Raw genomic sequence first — 16,239 nt, 5'->3', positions numbered from 1 at the left:
TATAGTTAAAGGTCTATGGCTCTGCATACAATGACTTTATCTTGCTGGAGTTTATAACTGTTTCACTTTACTTCAGAGCGCATTAATGACGCTCTGTAGGTCTATTGGAGACATACACAAATAATCCTAGCAAATCTAATAAATGTTGGAGACATACTTGTTACATAAACGCACTAAATCGCACTTCAGCAGCGTATATTTAAGGGTGCGCAAGAAAATCTGCACTTGAGCAGTGTATATTTGAGGGCGCGCAAGAAGTTTTGTGCACAAACAGAGGAAACCGGCGCTCGAGCACAGAGATTCACATGCTTGTATTACATAAATGCGCTCTCGACTTGTAATACTGCGCTCACGACATTTGGCAATGAAATAACCCCACAGGTAGTTGGTAGATCTGTGTAAAAGGCCCAACAAATTCTGTCATCACTGCTGGAAAAAATCCTAGAGGAAACACTGACCTGCATATTTTCCATACTGCTATATTTTACTGCTAAATATTTTCACATTTTTAAAAATATTTAAATTCTAGATTCACAGATGTTATTTTTGACACAATATTTAAAATATGTGCCTAAGAAATAGCTATTTATTATTATTATTTTTTTTGGTGGGGCCAGAGAATATATTGGCAGTGCACGTAAAAATCTGAACCACTGGTCCAATCGTGCCAGTAGAAAAAATCCTTAGAATTGAACCCTGTTTAAAGTATGAATGTGAGTAGTATGAATGGAGCTCAGACATACTACATCATCCATTTGTCATTATCAAGTTACCTATCCACAACAGTTGTCGCTTCCATCGCATTTATGAATTTTCTCGCGTGACATCATGGCATAGCGTAGCGTCCATCGGATACGCACTTCAGAATCTCTCCGGAAGTAGCAGGAAGTAGTACTTCTCGTCTACTGTTTTTTGAATACTATGAATTCGGACATACTGCTCGGCTCATATACTGCTTTGATCATACTATTGACCATTTCAGTGTGGTGATGTCATTGGCCTATGAACATTTCCTGCTTGTTATTAAATTATTTCATAACTGTAACAAGAGGGAATCTAATCATAACTTAATTTTAAAACGGCTATCATACCATTGTTTATCAATATGTGAATTTTAGATTTTTTTGGATCCTCGGAGGCTATAAAAATAAAAATGTAAAACAAAAAATATTGTTTTTGTTTGCATGCCTCAAAATGGTCTAATCTGGAAGTATGCGACCCGGCCACTGACTTTTATTCAAGCCAATATCCATGTAGCCCCTGTAGAATTGTCAGGCTAGCTAACACTGCACTTTTCTCCCCATAGACTTCCATTTATACGCATATGAATGCGTTAGACTGGAAACGCAAGTTCATGCATCAAGTTTCGCAGTTCGCTGCTGTGCAAACTTCAAGCTTGGTCAACTCTGACCTGCTAAATCGCATCACTTGAGACCAGTCAAGGATCAAAACATAACCTCTCTGAACAGAAAATTAAAATATGGCACAATCCCACCCTGTTTAGCAGCGCCGTACGACAGAATTTTGCATGCTCAAACTCTAGTGTGACCGCAGCTTTATGTATAGGAGAAAGAAAAAACAAAAACAATGCTCTGTAATGTTAAATCAGAACTGTTATATACATCAGGCCCACCACTGAGCCAGTGGAACCCCCTTTAAATACTCCTAATAGCAAACAAAAACAATGTGCTTAAGCATTAGATGCAAACGTGAAATCATGGAGGCAAAATTGATTAAAAAACTGTTACCTGAATGTGCTTCCCTAATTGATTTGATGCTGAGTGCTAATTGGCTGCAACAGACTCAAGTACGTTTGGCTACAGGGGAATGCTGTTTTCCCATTGGTTGATAAAGCTAATAAGGAACTAGGCTCAGCAAGAGGAAACTCGACTGCTGAGCTGCAGATGCTATGCCAGTCTGTTTGCCTGGAAGCCTTGCCTGAAAAGAGACTGTGTTTGTTAGTGTTGTGTGCCAGAACTATAACATATATCCTGAACATCAGGCAAGTCTTTCAGTAAGAATTTAATAAGAATACATACACACAAATGTTGACATTTTTCCTTTCGCCAAAAGATCATCAGGCAATTAGAAACACTTGGCTAAAATACTGTAGCTTGTTTACGAGTACACTAATGTGTCCCTAGTACATACTGATCAGGGCCACATCTGTTCCTGTGCTTCTGAGCCTCTCAAAGCACATTAGCTTGAATAAATCAACAAAGTTTTTCATTGGCTTAGAGCACCGTCTGTGCAGTTCACTACTGGTTAAAGGAATAGGAAAATTCTTCTTATTTGTATAAACCAACGATCTAAATGCATGGAAGCATGTTTCTGCCAGTAACAAATTATATCTTACAATTCATACATTTCTCACAAGAATTGTAAGTTCATATCTCGAAATTTTGAGTTACAAGCTTTGTTAATTTTAATTTATTTCGGGTTGCGCTTCCTCATATTTTTGTGTAAATTGTGATTTACTTCCATTTAAAAATTATTCAATACTAAAAATACTTTAATAATATTCAGTGAGCGGCAGTTTTGTGGGCGCAAATGTCTTGTTGATGCCAGAAGTCAGAGGAGAATGGCCAGACTAGTTCCAACTGATAGGAAGGCAACATTAACTCAAATAACCACTCGTTACAACAGAGGGCAATAGAAGATCGGAAAAACATTGCCTGGTCTGATGAGTCTTTATTCGCATGGTAGGGTCAGAATTTGCCATCAACAACATGAAAGTCTTGTCTATAGCACTTGAAAGTCTTGTCTATAGTCACCTGAAACTTGTCTATAGCACTTGTTCACTGCTGCTCTTATAGTTGTGTAAATTGCTTCCTTGTCCTCATTTGTAAGTCGCTTTGGATAAAAGCGTCTGCTAAATGACTAAATGTAAATGTAAATGAAAGTATGGATCCATCCAGCCTCTTATCAACAGTTCAGACTGGTGGTGGTGGTGTAAGGGTGTGGGCGATATTTTCATGGCACATTTTTGGCCCCATTAGTACCAACTGAGCATCGAATTTTCCAGTACCTTGTTGAATCTATGCCATGAAGGATTAAGGCAGTTCTGATAGCAAAAGTGAGGCTAACCCGGTACTAGTAAGGTGTACCTAATAAAGTGGCCGGTGAGTGTATGTGTATGTATAGATTATATTATATATCATCATGCGCAATAGTGCTTTAGTTGAGAATACCAGTTCAGAGAATACCAATTTCTTACCATAAAACCATCAAAATAATTTTGACATAATTATAATTCAATTGAATATGATTCAATACATTATTTGTACATTTTTATTTAAAATACATTTTGTTCCAATTAATAGAATTGTTTGGTTGTATTATTTTCAACATCAGTCCAAGTGTCATAAAAACACAACATCCACCTATTTTATTGCTCATATTTTCATACTTCTAGCAAATTATGCGGAATCTTTCACAAATGTGTTGCCACATGTTGTATAAGAAAAAAAGAGACATCCTAGATAAGCTGTTTCAACATTTCATATTCTCTGTGTTAATTTTGGACCCAGGATGTGAATTAATGTGTGAAGAGCTGACATGCTTGTCAACCCCCTGCTGTGCGCTTTCCTCCATCACACGAAACAGAGTAAAACAGAATATCAGAGGATTCTCAGTCTCTGTTTATTTCAAAATATTCCAAAAAATAAAGCAATCGGTCCACATTCCATTTAGAAAAATGTCCTCCTTTTATTTTTCATCCCATGGCAAACTCTCCAGCTGAAATGATGCTAGTGATGACCAGTCCATTTGTGTCTGGAAATGAGAGACAGCTTGGTACTTCACTCAGACGTTCCCAAACATTCTCCCAAAAAAAGCACAATATGAGCAATCCTCTAATGTGCATCTTTGTGTAATCGTGTATCATCCAAGATTTTAAGTTATACACATGAATGGATTCTATTTACATGTACAGTACATATACATATAAAACTAATGACCAAGATTTCAGGTACACAGCATGGCATAGAAAAGGGTGATCGGCTTATACTTTATCAATATAATTTTCAATATAACTATCTGTAATAATCATCTCCATCTCTCAGTCTTCAGGTCTTGACTACGTCAAAGAAAGCCCCTACTTAACTAATATAAGTGATATACATAATCATCGCTTTTATAAAAACAAACATAACTAAAGGTCATGCTTTTCACAGTTAAAACTGCATATCGTAGTGCACCTTATTAAAAGTACAATGCATTTGAAATGAAAAACAAAAACAAAACATAGAGAGCCAAAGATGACATAAATAACAAACCCTCGAGTATAGGGTGCTAATTTTCAGTCTTTACATTTCCCCGTACAGAGACAAAATTGATAAAAGCATCTGAAATGCCTTGACATATTTTGGCACACATCAATATTTGGCATTTTGAGATATCGATATATATATATAGAAGTTCATTTATTCATATACAGATCCATACCATCTAAATGGTGAAATGCAGAAGGTAAAATATTCTTGAATTTTTTAAGTTTCTTTTTTAATTAAAAGACAGAATTATAAAACTACTGCTTGCATTGTCCATAGGCCAGAAAAACAGAACACAGTGAACAAAAAAAAAAAATTAACATCACAACAAAACAAACCAGTGAGGAGAAGAAACAAAACTAGTTAAATCATTTAGATTTTTTTTCTTAATCATTTAGCATTTGCATGGTAACATTAACGTTAAATGAACAAAAGTGTAAGTATATACATAATTTATTATACAGATCTCATATAATAAGAAACGATTCTAGTCAAACGTTTGATTTAATATATATATATATTGTAGACCAAGTAAACAAAATCACATTTGACGCAGATGATTTGTGTGCTTGAGTTCTTGACAATCCAAAACACTTCGCAATGGAAACAGGAGTGGAGTTGAGTTTTTCCAGTAGGAATGACTTTAACATTGTTCCTCAGTGCAGCATTGTGATGTCATCACTTACAATGTGAAAATAAACGATGAAAACTGGAGCCAAGTGATTATGCGAGTGAATACATGAGGTCATATAACGTGTGTGTATTCAAAACGAGAACTTGGAAATGCAAAAATACACAACTTTATAGATGTGTAGCTACACAAAGTTGAAGTTGTCTGCATATGCACACACGGCGATGTGCCTGTATACCTTTTTACGTCTGTTTTTGCAATGTACACGTGACACGCTGGTCAAAATATGATTGCACTGAACAGTAAACGTGATAAAGTGTGTGTATATGGATTTGACATCCTGTGTATAGATGTTGTGATTCATTAAATATGGAATAATTAACTATTATTATGTATATATATTTATTTATATATATTTATTTATAGTGTCTGTGTGTGTGTAAGAATATGTACACGTATGAAAGTGGGGGTACAGCATGCTTGCACCAGTGTTTGTGTGTATGTGTGTGTGTGTAAGGCACTCAGGACAGCTCGCTCACACTCAGAGGCATTGCCATGCCAGGTCTCAGGTACGGCACAGCATGGACGGCTTTAGAGAAGTCTGGAGTCAGCACTCGCCCGTTCTCCCCTGTACTGCCCGTTATAGACAACCTGGCCTTACTGCGCATAGCATCTGTGAACGTCATCTGTTCCCAAACAAACACCCACACATGCGGAAATACACAGCCATTCACATACAAACCGAGAGAGAGGGAGAGAAAACAGAAATATTTGTTAATGTTGTATATGGGACGACGTCTGAAATAGAGATCTATATTAATATATGTATAACATCTATATAAACTGTAGATGTATATGAGGAGCTGATGGGGTGGAGAATGATTGACAGCTAATGGGTCTCGTACTACGATGACAGAGATTTGTAATCAAAGCAAGCGGTGCAGCCGATTCACAAAACAACAAGCGTCAATGAAGGTAAACAAACGGAAAATGAAGGAACTGCCGCTGAACAAAATGAGCTGAGGAGATTTATTCCATAAGTTTTACCCTCCCTCTGTTTATCTTCCTTTTCTTTAATCTTCATTTGATGTGAATATAGGGTCAGTTTAACACAACTTAAACTAATTGCTTGCGTGTTTTTATTTAAAGAGGTCATATCATGAAAAATCTAATTGTCTTTTTATTTTATAAAACACTGTGACAAAATTTGGGTCATTAGAATAATTTTTTTTCTGTCATTTTGACAATATAGCTGTCAGTACATCAGTAATAATAGTGATGCCTGATCTGTGTTGAGAAACCTTTAATTCCAGTTTAATAGAAATAAAGAGGATAATGGATAATGCTAGGATTTGGGTGACACGGTGGCGCAGTGGGTAGCGCTGTCGCCTCACAACAAGAAGGTCGCTGGTTCCCTGTGTTCGCATGGGTTTTCTCCGGGTGCTATGTGCTGTAGGTGAATTGGGTAAGCTAAATTGTCCATAGTGTATGTGTGTCCTGGTCCTCCAGGTTGGGGGTTGAATGTTGTGCTGACAACCCGCCTCGTAAAAACTAGATGTTACGAAACACCAATATGGTGCGACTGAATATCAACTTCAATAAAAATGGCCCTGGAAGTAAGTAAGTAAGTAAGTAAGTATTGTTTATGAACATATAACAGTTTAATACAGACTTTCCAAAAAGTCTACTACAAAATGTTACTTTTTGGATTAGTAACAAAAAAATACAACTATCAAGTAAGTACATCCAACATTAATGTAGTCTTCTTATCCTATCTAATTTCTAATGGTAAGCTTCTAATAATGTTAATTATTTGAGTTGTTTGTTCCCATTTCATTGGATTTCATTTCAATTGTGAGCAAACATTTGTTCAGTAAACAGTAACAAATGTATGTTATTTGTTTAGATTACATTTGTTTTGGATATGTGCCTAGTTGGAACTGCTTGTTATTGTCATGCTAATGTACAAAGACTGATCCACTCTGATGTGTTTACAGATTCATTCATGGTATATCACAACTAGTAAAAAATATATACTGCACCAGCAACTTGCTTTAAAGGGCACCTTTGATGAAAATCAACTCTTGTAAGCTGTTTGGACAGACAGAGACTGTCTGTCTCTATCACTGACTGCTGTGAAGCAGACAAGCACGAGGGAACGGTGGATGGGGAGAAGCAGCTCATTTGGATTTAAAGCCACAGGCTACAAAAACAGCTACATACTGTAGTCCTCAAACACCAAAATGGGCAGATTCTACATTATATAATAAATTATCTGATGGGTATTTTGAGCTGAAACTTCACGGACACATTCTGGAGACACCAAAGGCTTATCTTACATCTTGTAAAGGGGTAAAATAGGTCCCCTTTATATTATTTTAAACAGAGATGCTGATAGAGAAACAAAGTACAGTATTCTAGCTTAAAGAAAACAAATCATTTTAACTTAGTTAAAAATAGAATCATTAAAAAAGCAAAAAACTTTCCATTTAATTTTAAGGGTCGGAGAGAGTGTGGAAAACATATGTTAAACTAAATTACAGCCTAAAGGTCTATTCACACAAACTACCTCATGTCATTTCGCAGACCTGAAAACAAGCTCCAACAGACACCAAACAAGGCTAACACACAGATTTACACGTCATGATTTTGCCATGTACAATGCAATACTGGATTAACATTTATGTTGATCCTGGAACATCATTTTTGTTGGAAAATATAATCCATACCTTTTCCCTACCTCTAAACCCAACCATAATTGTAAATTATTATCAAAATCAGAGGGTAATAACAGTTGGATAACAATCATGTAGAAGCCTAACCATAAGCCTAAACTTAACTAAATGTAAACGTATCCCTTAATTCTGATTGGCTGATTGGAATGTTGTTCCAGGATCAACATAGATGTTAAACCAGGAACATTTCCTACTGGGTGAAATCAGGTTGGCGCACATATTTAACCAAAACCAAAGTGTTGTCTTTTGTCTGCGTCAGTCTGTGGCGGATTTAGGCATGGGCAATATAGGCGATTGCCCAGGGCAGCATCTTGCTGGGGGCGGCACAGGGTGCAAAAAAAAATGCCCCAGTAAAAATCAACTGTGCCCCAGTAAAAACTTCGAGATACGATTTGCTTTATGCAAGTGAATTTATTTAGGGTGGTAATCCCGGAATAAAGACATTCACATTTGGCATCTTTTGCACGCGCAAGTTTGTTATTTTGTATGTAAACCCGGAATAAAGCTGGTCAAAGCAAATTGACGCATGCGCGCAGAAAATCATTCCCGTGCACCTCACACGGGCTGCTCTTGCTCTCGGTGTGAATCCCGGTTGTTTACATACACGTCGATAAAATACATGCTGCTCATGCGCTGTGAAACCGGAGTAACAGCTTTTTATGCAGAGGTGTCGGCAGGCAGCGAGTGTTGCAATTCAACAAAACTAAAGTTTCCAAAATATGATGATGATCTTATTTTGAACATGGCTATGAAGCAGAAAAGAGAGATGATGAGTCAGGGACATTAGACTTTATAACATTATTAATCGGCCATGAGTTGGATCTAAGACAACAGATTATACTATAAAACATATTTTTGTATTCTATAGAATTATCACAATTAATATTCATGCAGAAGATTTTGTTAGTAATCTTAGCAGTTGTGTCAACATTGTTTTCCAGTTACATTTGGGATTGATTTCTGTTATTTATTTAGAATAATAATTGTATAATAATAATCATAATTGTATTTGTTTATAATAATATAAATAAATTGTTATATGTATTGAAAATAAATAAATATATTTAAATGTATTAAAAAATATTTTAAATTTATATATTTAAATATATATATTTAATATATATATAAAGTCAACCCCATAGCGTCTTTATTTCTTGGTGGTTCGCCCAGGGTGCCATTTAAACAAGAACCGCCACTGATGTCAGTGGAGCTTAAATCTGCCTTAAAACAAACTCTTACTGGTTGACCTCAGAGAAAAACAAAGGGAAATTATTATATAAAAATTATGATATGACCCCTTTAAATCTTAAAGAAATGCATGTGAGAGTGATGCCTGCAGAGTTGTGCAGTGGCGATGAAGCGCTTGGCTAACGATAAAAAATGAGAAAATGAAAACAAAACAGTGAACAAACAACAAAAATAAAACCTCTGCCGTTCCTACCCCACTAGATCTTAACACTCTCCAGCCCATAAACGTTGTACCCTTCCTTATAAGTAGCAAAATTCTGAGAATTCTGCGAGGAAGAGGAGGGATTTAGAGCCTGAGTCTTGGCAACCTTCATGCGTTTGGCCTCCGCACGCGACTTGTAGCAGAACTCCACCAGAGCGACCAGCATAGCCAACCCGAGGCCGCCAACCAGGATGTAGAAGACGCCCGCAACGTTACTCAGGCTGAGGGCGCTAGTCTTCTCCTGCAGGGGGCGAAGGTCAAAGGTCAAAGATAAGGGAGAGAAAGGATGACAGTATGCCAAAACCACTTATTACAGTACTATATATTTATATACTTAACACATTACGACTTTAAAGATAACTGTATTCAATAGACTAGAAAAATAGTACAGTATCATTAAATGTGTATATATATATATACTGTATATGTGAGCGTCTAACAGTACTTCACACAGAATACACAGACGGCTACAAAAATACAACAGGACAGTGCGGTGCAGTGTGTGCACATAAAGAAGGAAAAAAGACGCCACCTACAGAATTGCAATTAAAGACAGCTGAAGTAAAAGGCAAAAAATACAAACAACATTTACAGCATTGGTGAAGGGAGAAGGAGAGACCGCATGGGGAGAGAGAAAGAGAGATAGGAGGGAGAAAGAGAGAGCGTAAGAAAGATATAAAATAAAAAGGAACAGGACAAGTTGTCAATAAAGCACACAGATATACAAAGGAGCACAAGGAAATTCTGAGCCTATACAGGTATGGTGTTTGCGTGTGTGTGTGTGAGGGGAATGTGGATCAAGTGCAGAGTGAATGATGTCTTTGCTAGTGTATGTGTGTGGCATGCATTACTGCGTGTTTATATCACATCCCTGTTTGTATAGGCATCATTGATTGTATACACAGGTCAGGCTCTGATTCATGCGGTGGTAAATCTGTGTAGGGGGCTTGCTTTGACACACACACACACACACATTAACATAAGCTGTAATTCTGTTTAGCACAAGTTTCCTTTAATATCGCTCTCATACTCTTTTCCTCTCCAATACACGACACACACACATACACACTAGTCTGCTAATGCTTGGGTTTGTATCACCCAAACTGAGACAGTATTTTTAACAGATTTTCATGCATACGCACATATACATTCTAGCCCTGCCAGACACACACACACACACACACACACACACACACACACACACGCACGCTCCCTGCAGTGACTGACCTTACTTCCAGAGTCCTTGGCTCCACATTCTCCCTTATCGTACCACCATTTGTTTTTCAGCTTGTCTAAGATGCCTTGCTCACTGAGTTTCAATACTGCAAGGTTTACTGGCGTTCTTCGCGTATGGGAAATAACATAAATAACATTACCAATGTTATTTTATGTTATTGTCAGTAACATTTGCACTCGCTAACAGCGCTGGTCATGATTCAGCCCTGAGCGTGATGGCGATCGACAGTCTGCGCTCCATTTGGCAGTCGGCAAACGCGGCTTTGCCGTGCCAGATGTGCACAGACTCATCGCCGCGAGCAGGAAGCAGAAACAGCCCCCGCCAACGAGCCGTATACCACTGAGAATCTGTTTTTTAAGTTGTCTGCATTTCATTCTGGAACAGATGTTGTGTCGGACAAACTGGCCAATTGATGGAAGATTTGTAGGCATTAGGCTTGTTTTTCTGGGATCTCTGGTAGTGCTTCCTGCTCATTTGCATTTTGTTCATTTCATTTTTGTAGCCACAATCCCGAGCACGGGTCTGACCTTTGACTCCCCGCCTCCGCTGCCGCACTCTCCTTTGTCGTACCACCATTTGTTTTTCAATTTATCCAGAAGCCCCTGCTCGTTCAGTTTTAGCACTGCAAGGTTTACCGCGTTTCTTAAACAAACGATAAAACATACTTGTCAGACAGCATGGAGGGGGGCGGGGCTGCAGCGGGCCACGCCCCCCAAAAGTCTCATAGAATGAATGGAACATTGGGTTAGACAATCCATCAATCAATAAGTCAGTCAAATCAATCAACCAATCAAAATTGTATTCAACGACCCATAAAAATGTAAGGTGGTCGAGCTTTAAGAGTTGTTTTTTTTAAACTCAAACTCTTGAGGCAGGAGGCTAGAACAGAGGAGGATCAGTGATAGTATCAGTTATTGCTCAAATGCACATCCAGATCCTCGAGTCAGTTAGCAGAGAACATTTTAAGCATTGAAGCAAACAAACCTGGTTAGAAGTATCAAGAAAGACAGCATGCATGGTTCAAACGGTGCATCATCAAATGCATTCATAATCAAGTTACTGTTCAGCCTCTGAATCATCAGCTTAAACATTCTGTAATGCTTATGGCGACCATTCAATTCCAAGTGCCCAAACGCATGCATTGATTACTGCAGATTTTCAGTAAATAGCATTTGTCATGACAAAACAGTCTGGTTGCAAGAGGCCATTGCTTCAGTCATTAAGAACTGACATGCATTCAGTAAAACAGATGATAACGGCAAACGTGAGTAGAATTGGCTTGCACTGAGCATACATATAATTTGTAAAGATATAATTTCCAATGTTCACTACGTCACTATGCTTTAGTTTAGAGAGAATAGAAAGTTATTTTTAGTTTGCCAATGTTTGCTTCACTGAAAACATGGCAGTTGATCATCATCAGCAAAACAGGTGAAAAAAAGGCTTCAGAACTTCTGAAGTCTGTTGGAAATAACACATATGAAACCTTCTCTTCAATTATTATCTACTAAACTCCATGAGCAGACCCGGTATTTCCTGAAAAAGAACCACACAATCTAATCTATTTCCTTTAGGGCTGTGAAAAGTTAGAATGGTAACACAAGCAATTAATTGAAAACATTTTTTCACATATCAGAAAATCTAAACAAATGAAATGACAGGTAAATCACCTTTAGAGAGTTTAGTTGCCACTCTCTTTATTTAATTCTAGACATTAACCAATAATTGGTTTTACAGATTTACTTTTCTTTGCAATAATTAAGCATTACTTTTAACTAGATTTAGATTTTGTAATATCAAATCCACTGATAAAAGTTACACAGAACTGTCAGTCAAGTTTAACAATTATAAAATATCACTAGGTACAGTGCTCAGCATAATCGAGTTCACCCAATTTTGAAAATGAATATTTTTACCCATTTCTCAGTAATTATAGACTATGTATTTTAGTGCAATTAAGCAAAACAGATTTATTAAACAGATATATTTATTTAAAAATAATTTAGTCACTGAACATATTTAGAAATTAAAAGGTAATACAATTAAATTAGAGCAAAATATTGCAAAATAAATTACAACCTACAAAATTTCAACTAAATTTTTCCAATTTTTTGCTTTTCTTGATTTTTCCTCTTTTTAAATTTGTATTTAATATTTTTCTGTAACATAAATTTGGGTGTACTAGTTTTTGGACCGTTATCGAAAGTTATTTTATTAAGCTCCAGATTTGGCTTCAGTACCAACTAATCTAATGTATCTCCACAAATATAAAATGGTATAGCTTCCTATTACAAATATGAATTTAAAAGACAGGTTTGTGAGGGGTGTACTTGTATATGCTGAGCACTGTATATGAAAATGAATACACCAGAGCTTCCCAAACTGTGGGCCTCAACACCCTGGTGGGCCGCAAGGGGTCCATGGGCAATGGTAAATCAACAAAATTAAAATATTTATAACAAATAAATTGTGTTTAGTTTAATAGTCATGTTCTGTTAAGTTTCTTTGTCTTGGATTTCTCTTGTTTCTGTCAGCATGGCTTCCATTTCAAAATACTCATCATAAAAACGGTATCTTTAGGTTTCGTCTTTATAATGCCAATGTGGACACTAAATGAACCAGGACCAAATGTATTATTTTCTTTTTTAGTCTGGACAATACAAACCAAGAGAAATGAAGTGCATGTGTGAACATTGCTTCATTAAAAAGGAATAGTCCAATCTTTAAGTTAAATTAATGGCTATGTTGACAAACTAATTTGTTGAGTTAAATTATGTCTGTTTTTGTAGTCCAATGATTTGCTTTTCTGTTGTTTTTCTACTCAAACATGCACTAGACTTGTTGCCCTTGGGTCTTTTGTAGAACATCACAAGTCCATCACCCTTCAGTCTAAATTTAATCGCAGCAATGACATTTCAATGTTGTTCAGAACATGGATCATATAGATTTTTGTGAATTCTATGTGTAAAGCTTGTGTTAGAGATTGTCTTAAATTAGTGTTTAGTTTTTTTTTTTTAGAAAGAATATAGCTAATCATTTTATCCTAGCCAGAATTTGATTTGAACACTTTATTGCAGTAAATAATACAAATGGAAGTGTTCCAACTGTTATTAAATGATTATTATATGTCCATATTGTGTATAATACACAAGTGAAGTTCGGGGAGCTCTATGTTACATTAATTCATATTTGCAGATGTATAAAAGCCACTAAATATACAGTCACTCAATAATTACACCCTTTATTAACTTTATTAACAGATTTTTATATTTAATATTAACATTATATATATTAAACATTTAAATTAATTGCTTTCATATATTTTAATTTAACAGCCCTAAAGGTAAATTCATCTTTTATCTTATTATGCTGCTCATTTTCTATCTTAATACAATAGTTAATAATGTTAAGCTAGTTGTTCATTTGTTTGCTACTAAATTTTTCTCCTTTTTCTAAAGCTTCATTCCAAGAGAGCACCGGCTGCTAGGTCTCCTGCTTGTCAGCTGTCAGCTAGCATTTCTTAAGCCCTCACTATCTCTGCAGTTTCCTTGCTAAGTCTCTACCCTGCTGTTTTTGCCCATCTTGCTTAGGTTACCATTCTTCCCTACTCTCAGTTCTGCTGTTACCTAGTTTACCTCATTTTAAAGAGGACCCCCGGCCTACATCAGGGTAGGTGGGATACTATAACAACATGGGCCATATTGTTATACTACTCCACCCACCTTAAAGCAGATCCCTTGGGTGTGGCGATGCCGTAGCCTTTAGAGTCAAGGTTCCCTCCGACCTTCATGGTGTCGCAGGGCTTGCGCTGCTCGATGTACTCATTCATAGTGGACTCCAGAAGATAAGCGTATTTGCCTTTGGATTTCCGGACACGCAACACGCCTTCCACTGTGTTTTTAACAAACACCGAAGGCTCTGCGCTTTTCATGTACTGCCACATCTTGTCAAAGAGAGCAATCTTAGATCTCTGGTTAAAGTGAAAAAAGAGACAAACAAGAAGAGGTTTAGATATTAACAAATAAGATTTAGCAATGTCACTTCTCACTGTAAATCACATATCAGTGGAATAGCATTTCATAGTAATTCAGTTCTAGTAATAAATAAACAAAAACAAATCTCATCTGATTAATTTATAATCTGCTAAATCTGAAAATGGGAATTTGTCAAACCTGTATGACTATAGGTCCCTAATTTTCACGGTTTGTGCCACGTTGTTTAAAAATAAAGACCTCGACAGAAATAGAATAGAAATAGACTGTGCCATTGCCCAACTAAAAGCTGGTCTAAAGTCCAGCGCAGAGCGTGTTAGTTATGCGCACATGCAGGTCCAAATGCTTACACATTGCTTAATACACACAGGATGTACAGCAATACACAAATATCTTCACATATATAAAAAAATTTTAAGGATTACAATGTTACAAAATTATTATTTTCTACATGAATATAAAAACCACTACCTGCATGCCTCCTTCATGCTGGGGGGCTTTTTCAGTTTATTCATGACAATTTGCCTTTGTATAATGTTATTATTATTAGCAGTATTATTTATTATATGCATATTTATGTTTGTTTTAATAAAAAGTTTAGATTTGCCAGGTTTTGGAGATGTTTATATCACCATATGGGGCATAAGAATAGGATGTGTGTTTGAACATAACTTTTTATTAAATTGTTTATTTATTGTTCATTTATTTATGTTCAATATTTTTATTATTGTTCATATATTCGTTTGCTGGAAATTAGAACTGAATTTAGAAATAGTTATGAAACAAATCTTTGCGCCTAACACATAAAAATAAATATTTAGGCTAATAGATGTCTTCAGTGGAGTCCGTTTCCTTATTCAGAAAAGTAAAGGAGTAAAGTAAAGAGTAAAAGTAAAAAAAAGAGAAAGTAAAGAGACCGAATGCAGGAGGCTCGTTCTTTATCCTCACGCTGCAGATGGTCTGTTTAACAGTTTTCTCTAGTGAAGCATTCAGTTTTTCCACTAACAAAGTCCACCATGTAAATAGCAAATGCACCATGGCGCGACACAACTGACTCTTAAAGGGAATTGGAAACTTAAGGGAAGCTCTGATTTAATGCATGTTGTGATCAAAACACACCCATAACTCATTAAGAGAATAAGCAAAACCCTGTTAGACCATGCGCCGGAGTGAAAACTGTATTTAGATTAAAGTAGATTCGCACACTATGCGTTAATATCATTAAAATATCTCACAGTTTAATGATGTTTTCAGGAAATGCCAAAGTCAATAAAAATACATTTAAAAAAAAAACCTGAATTCACTTTTTTTATGTGATGTACATGTTTTTTTTTTCTACGAGGGGTATAAGTTAAAAATTATAAAGAAGAAAAGCCGCACTTAGATTTTTTTTAAAGAAAACGTTTAAAAGAACATTGGTATAATCTTAAATATTTTTTAAATAAATAAAAATAGGAGAAACGGTTATTATAAAATATTGCATATTTATGAAACATTTATCTGCCAAATTGGTTATATAGAGAGGACTCCTGGAGATTATAATTTGATTTTGTCTTGGCTAGTTCAAACCTGCAAGACCACTATTATACACAAAAATTTTAAAAAGTGTACACTGGTCATTTTTGGACATTGAATAAATTGAGATAAACAATATTAAATGATGCTAAACATTCTTTCAGAGCTTGTGCTTGTTGCACAAATGCACATGTATATTTTATAGGGTTATTTTTGAACTTGACCACATATCTGAAGTGGAAAAAGGAAAAGGAGATATCTTTTATCTCTTTTAGTATGTTGTCCTTTAATATGTTGTACATGGATGGAGATGTACGTTTTCTTTGGCAGTTTGTCAAGGTTTGCAGCATATATATAAATGGCATTTTTTTCAATAGTGTTTAACTGCTGCATATTTTTAGCTATATA

At 36.0% G+C, this 16,239-nt stretch overlaps 1 protein-coding gene across 5 annotated transcripts in view; it reads right to left on the bottom strand.

The window, feature by feature from the left end:
* Window positions 1-3,620: 3,620 nt before the first annotated feature.
* gria2a (glutamate receptor, ionotropic, AMPA 2a) overlaps window positions 3,621-16,239 on the bottom strand; it is a 68,627-nt gene continuing 56,008 nt past the window's right edge. Inside the window, exons 13-16 of one of the 5 annotated variants that reach the window (XM_056460258.1) lie at window positions 14,047-14,294; window positions 10,852-10,966; window positions 9,113-9,328; window positions 3,621-5,588 (exon numbers count right to left, since the gene is read on the bottom strand). In XM_056460258.1, coding sequence (XP_056316233.1) covers window positions 5,424-5,588; window positions 9,113-9,328; window positions 10,852-10,966; window positions 14,047-14,294 — 744 coding nt within the window. In that variant the 3' untranslated portion in view covers window positions 3,621-5,423. Of the gene's footprint in view, window positions 5,589-9,078; window positions 9,329-10,314; window positions 10,430-10,851; window positions 10,967-14,046; window positions 14,295-16,239 lie in introns of all 5 variants that reach the window. The other 4 variants (XM_056460225.1, XM_056460234.1, XM_056460242.1 and 1 more) reach the window with 4 other exon arrangements.

The sequence above is a fragment of the Danio aesculapii genome, chromosome 1 (genome assembly GCF_903798145.1).
Source record: "Danio aesculapii chromosome 1, fDanAes4.1, whole genome shotgun sequence".
NCBI classification, from domain to species: Eukaryota; Metazoa; Chordata; class Actinopteri; order Cypriniformes; family Danionidae; genus Danio; species Danio aesculapii.
This window is presented reverse-complemented; position numbering and strand designations above follow the sequence as displayed.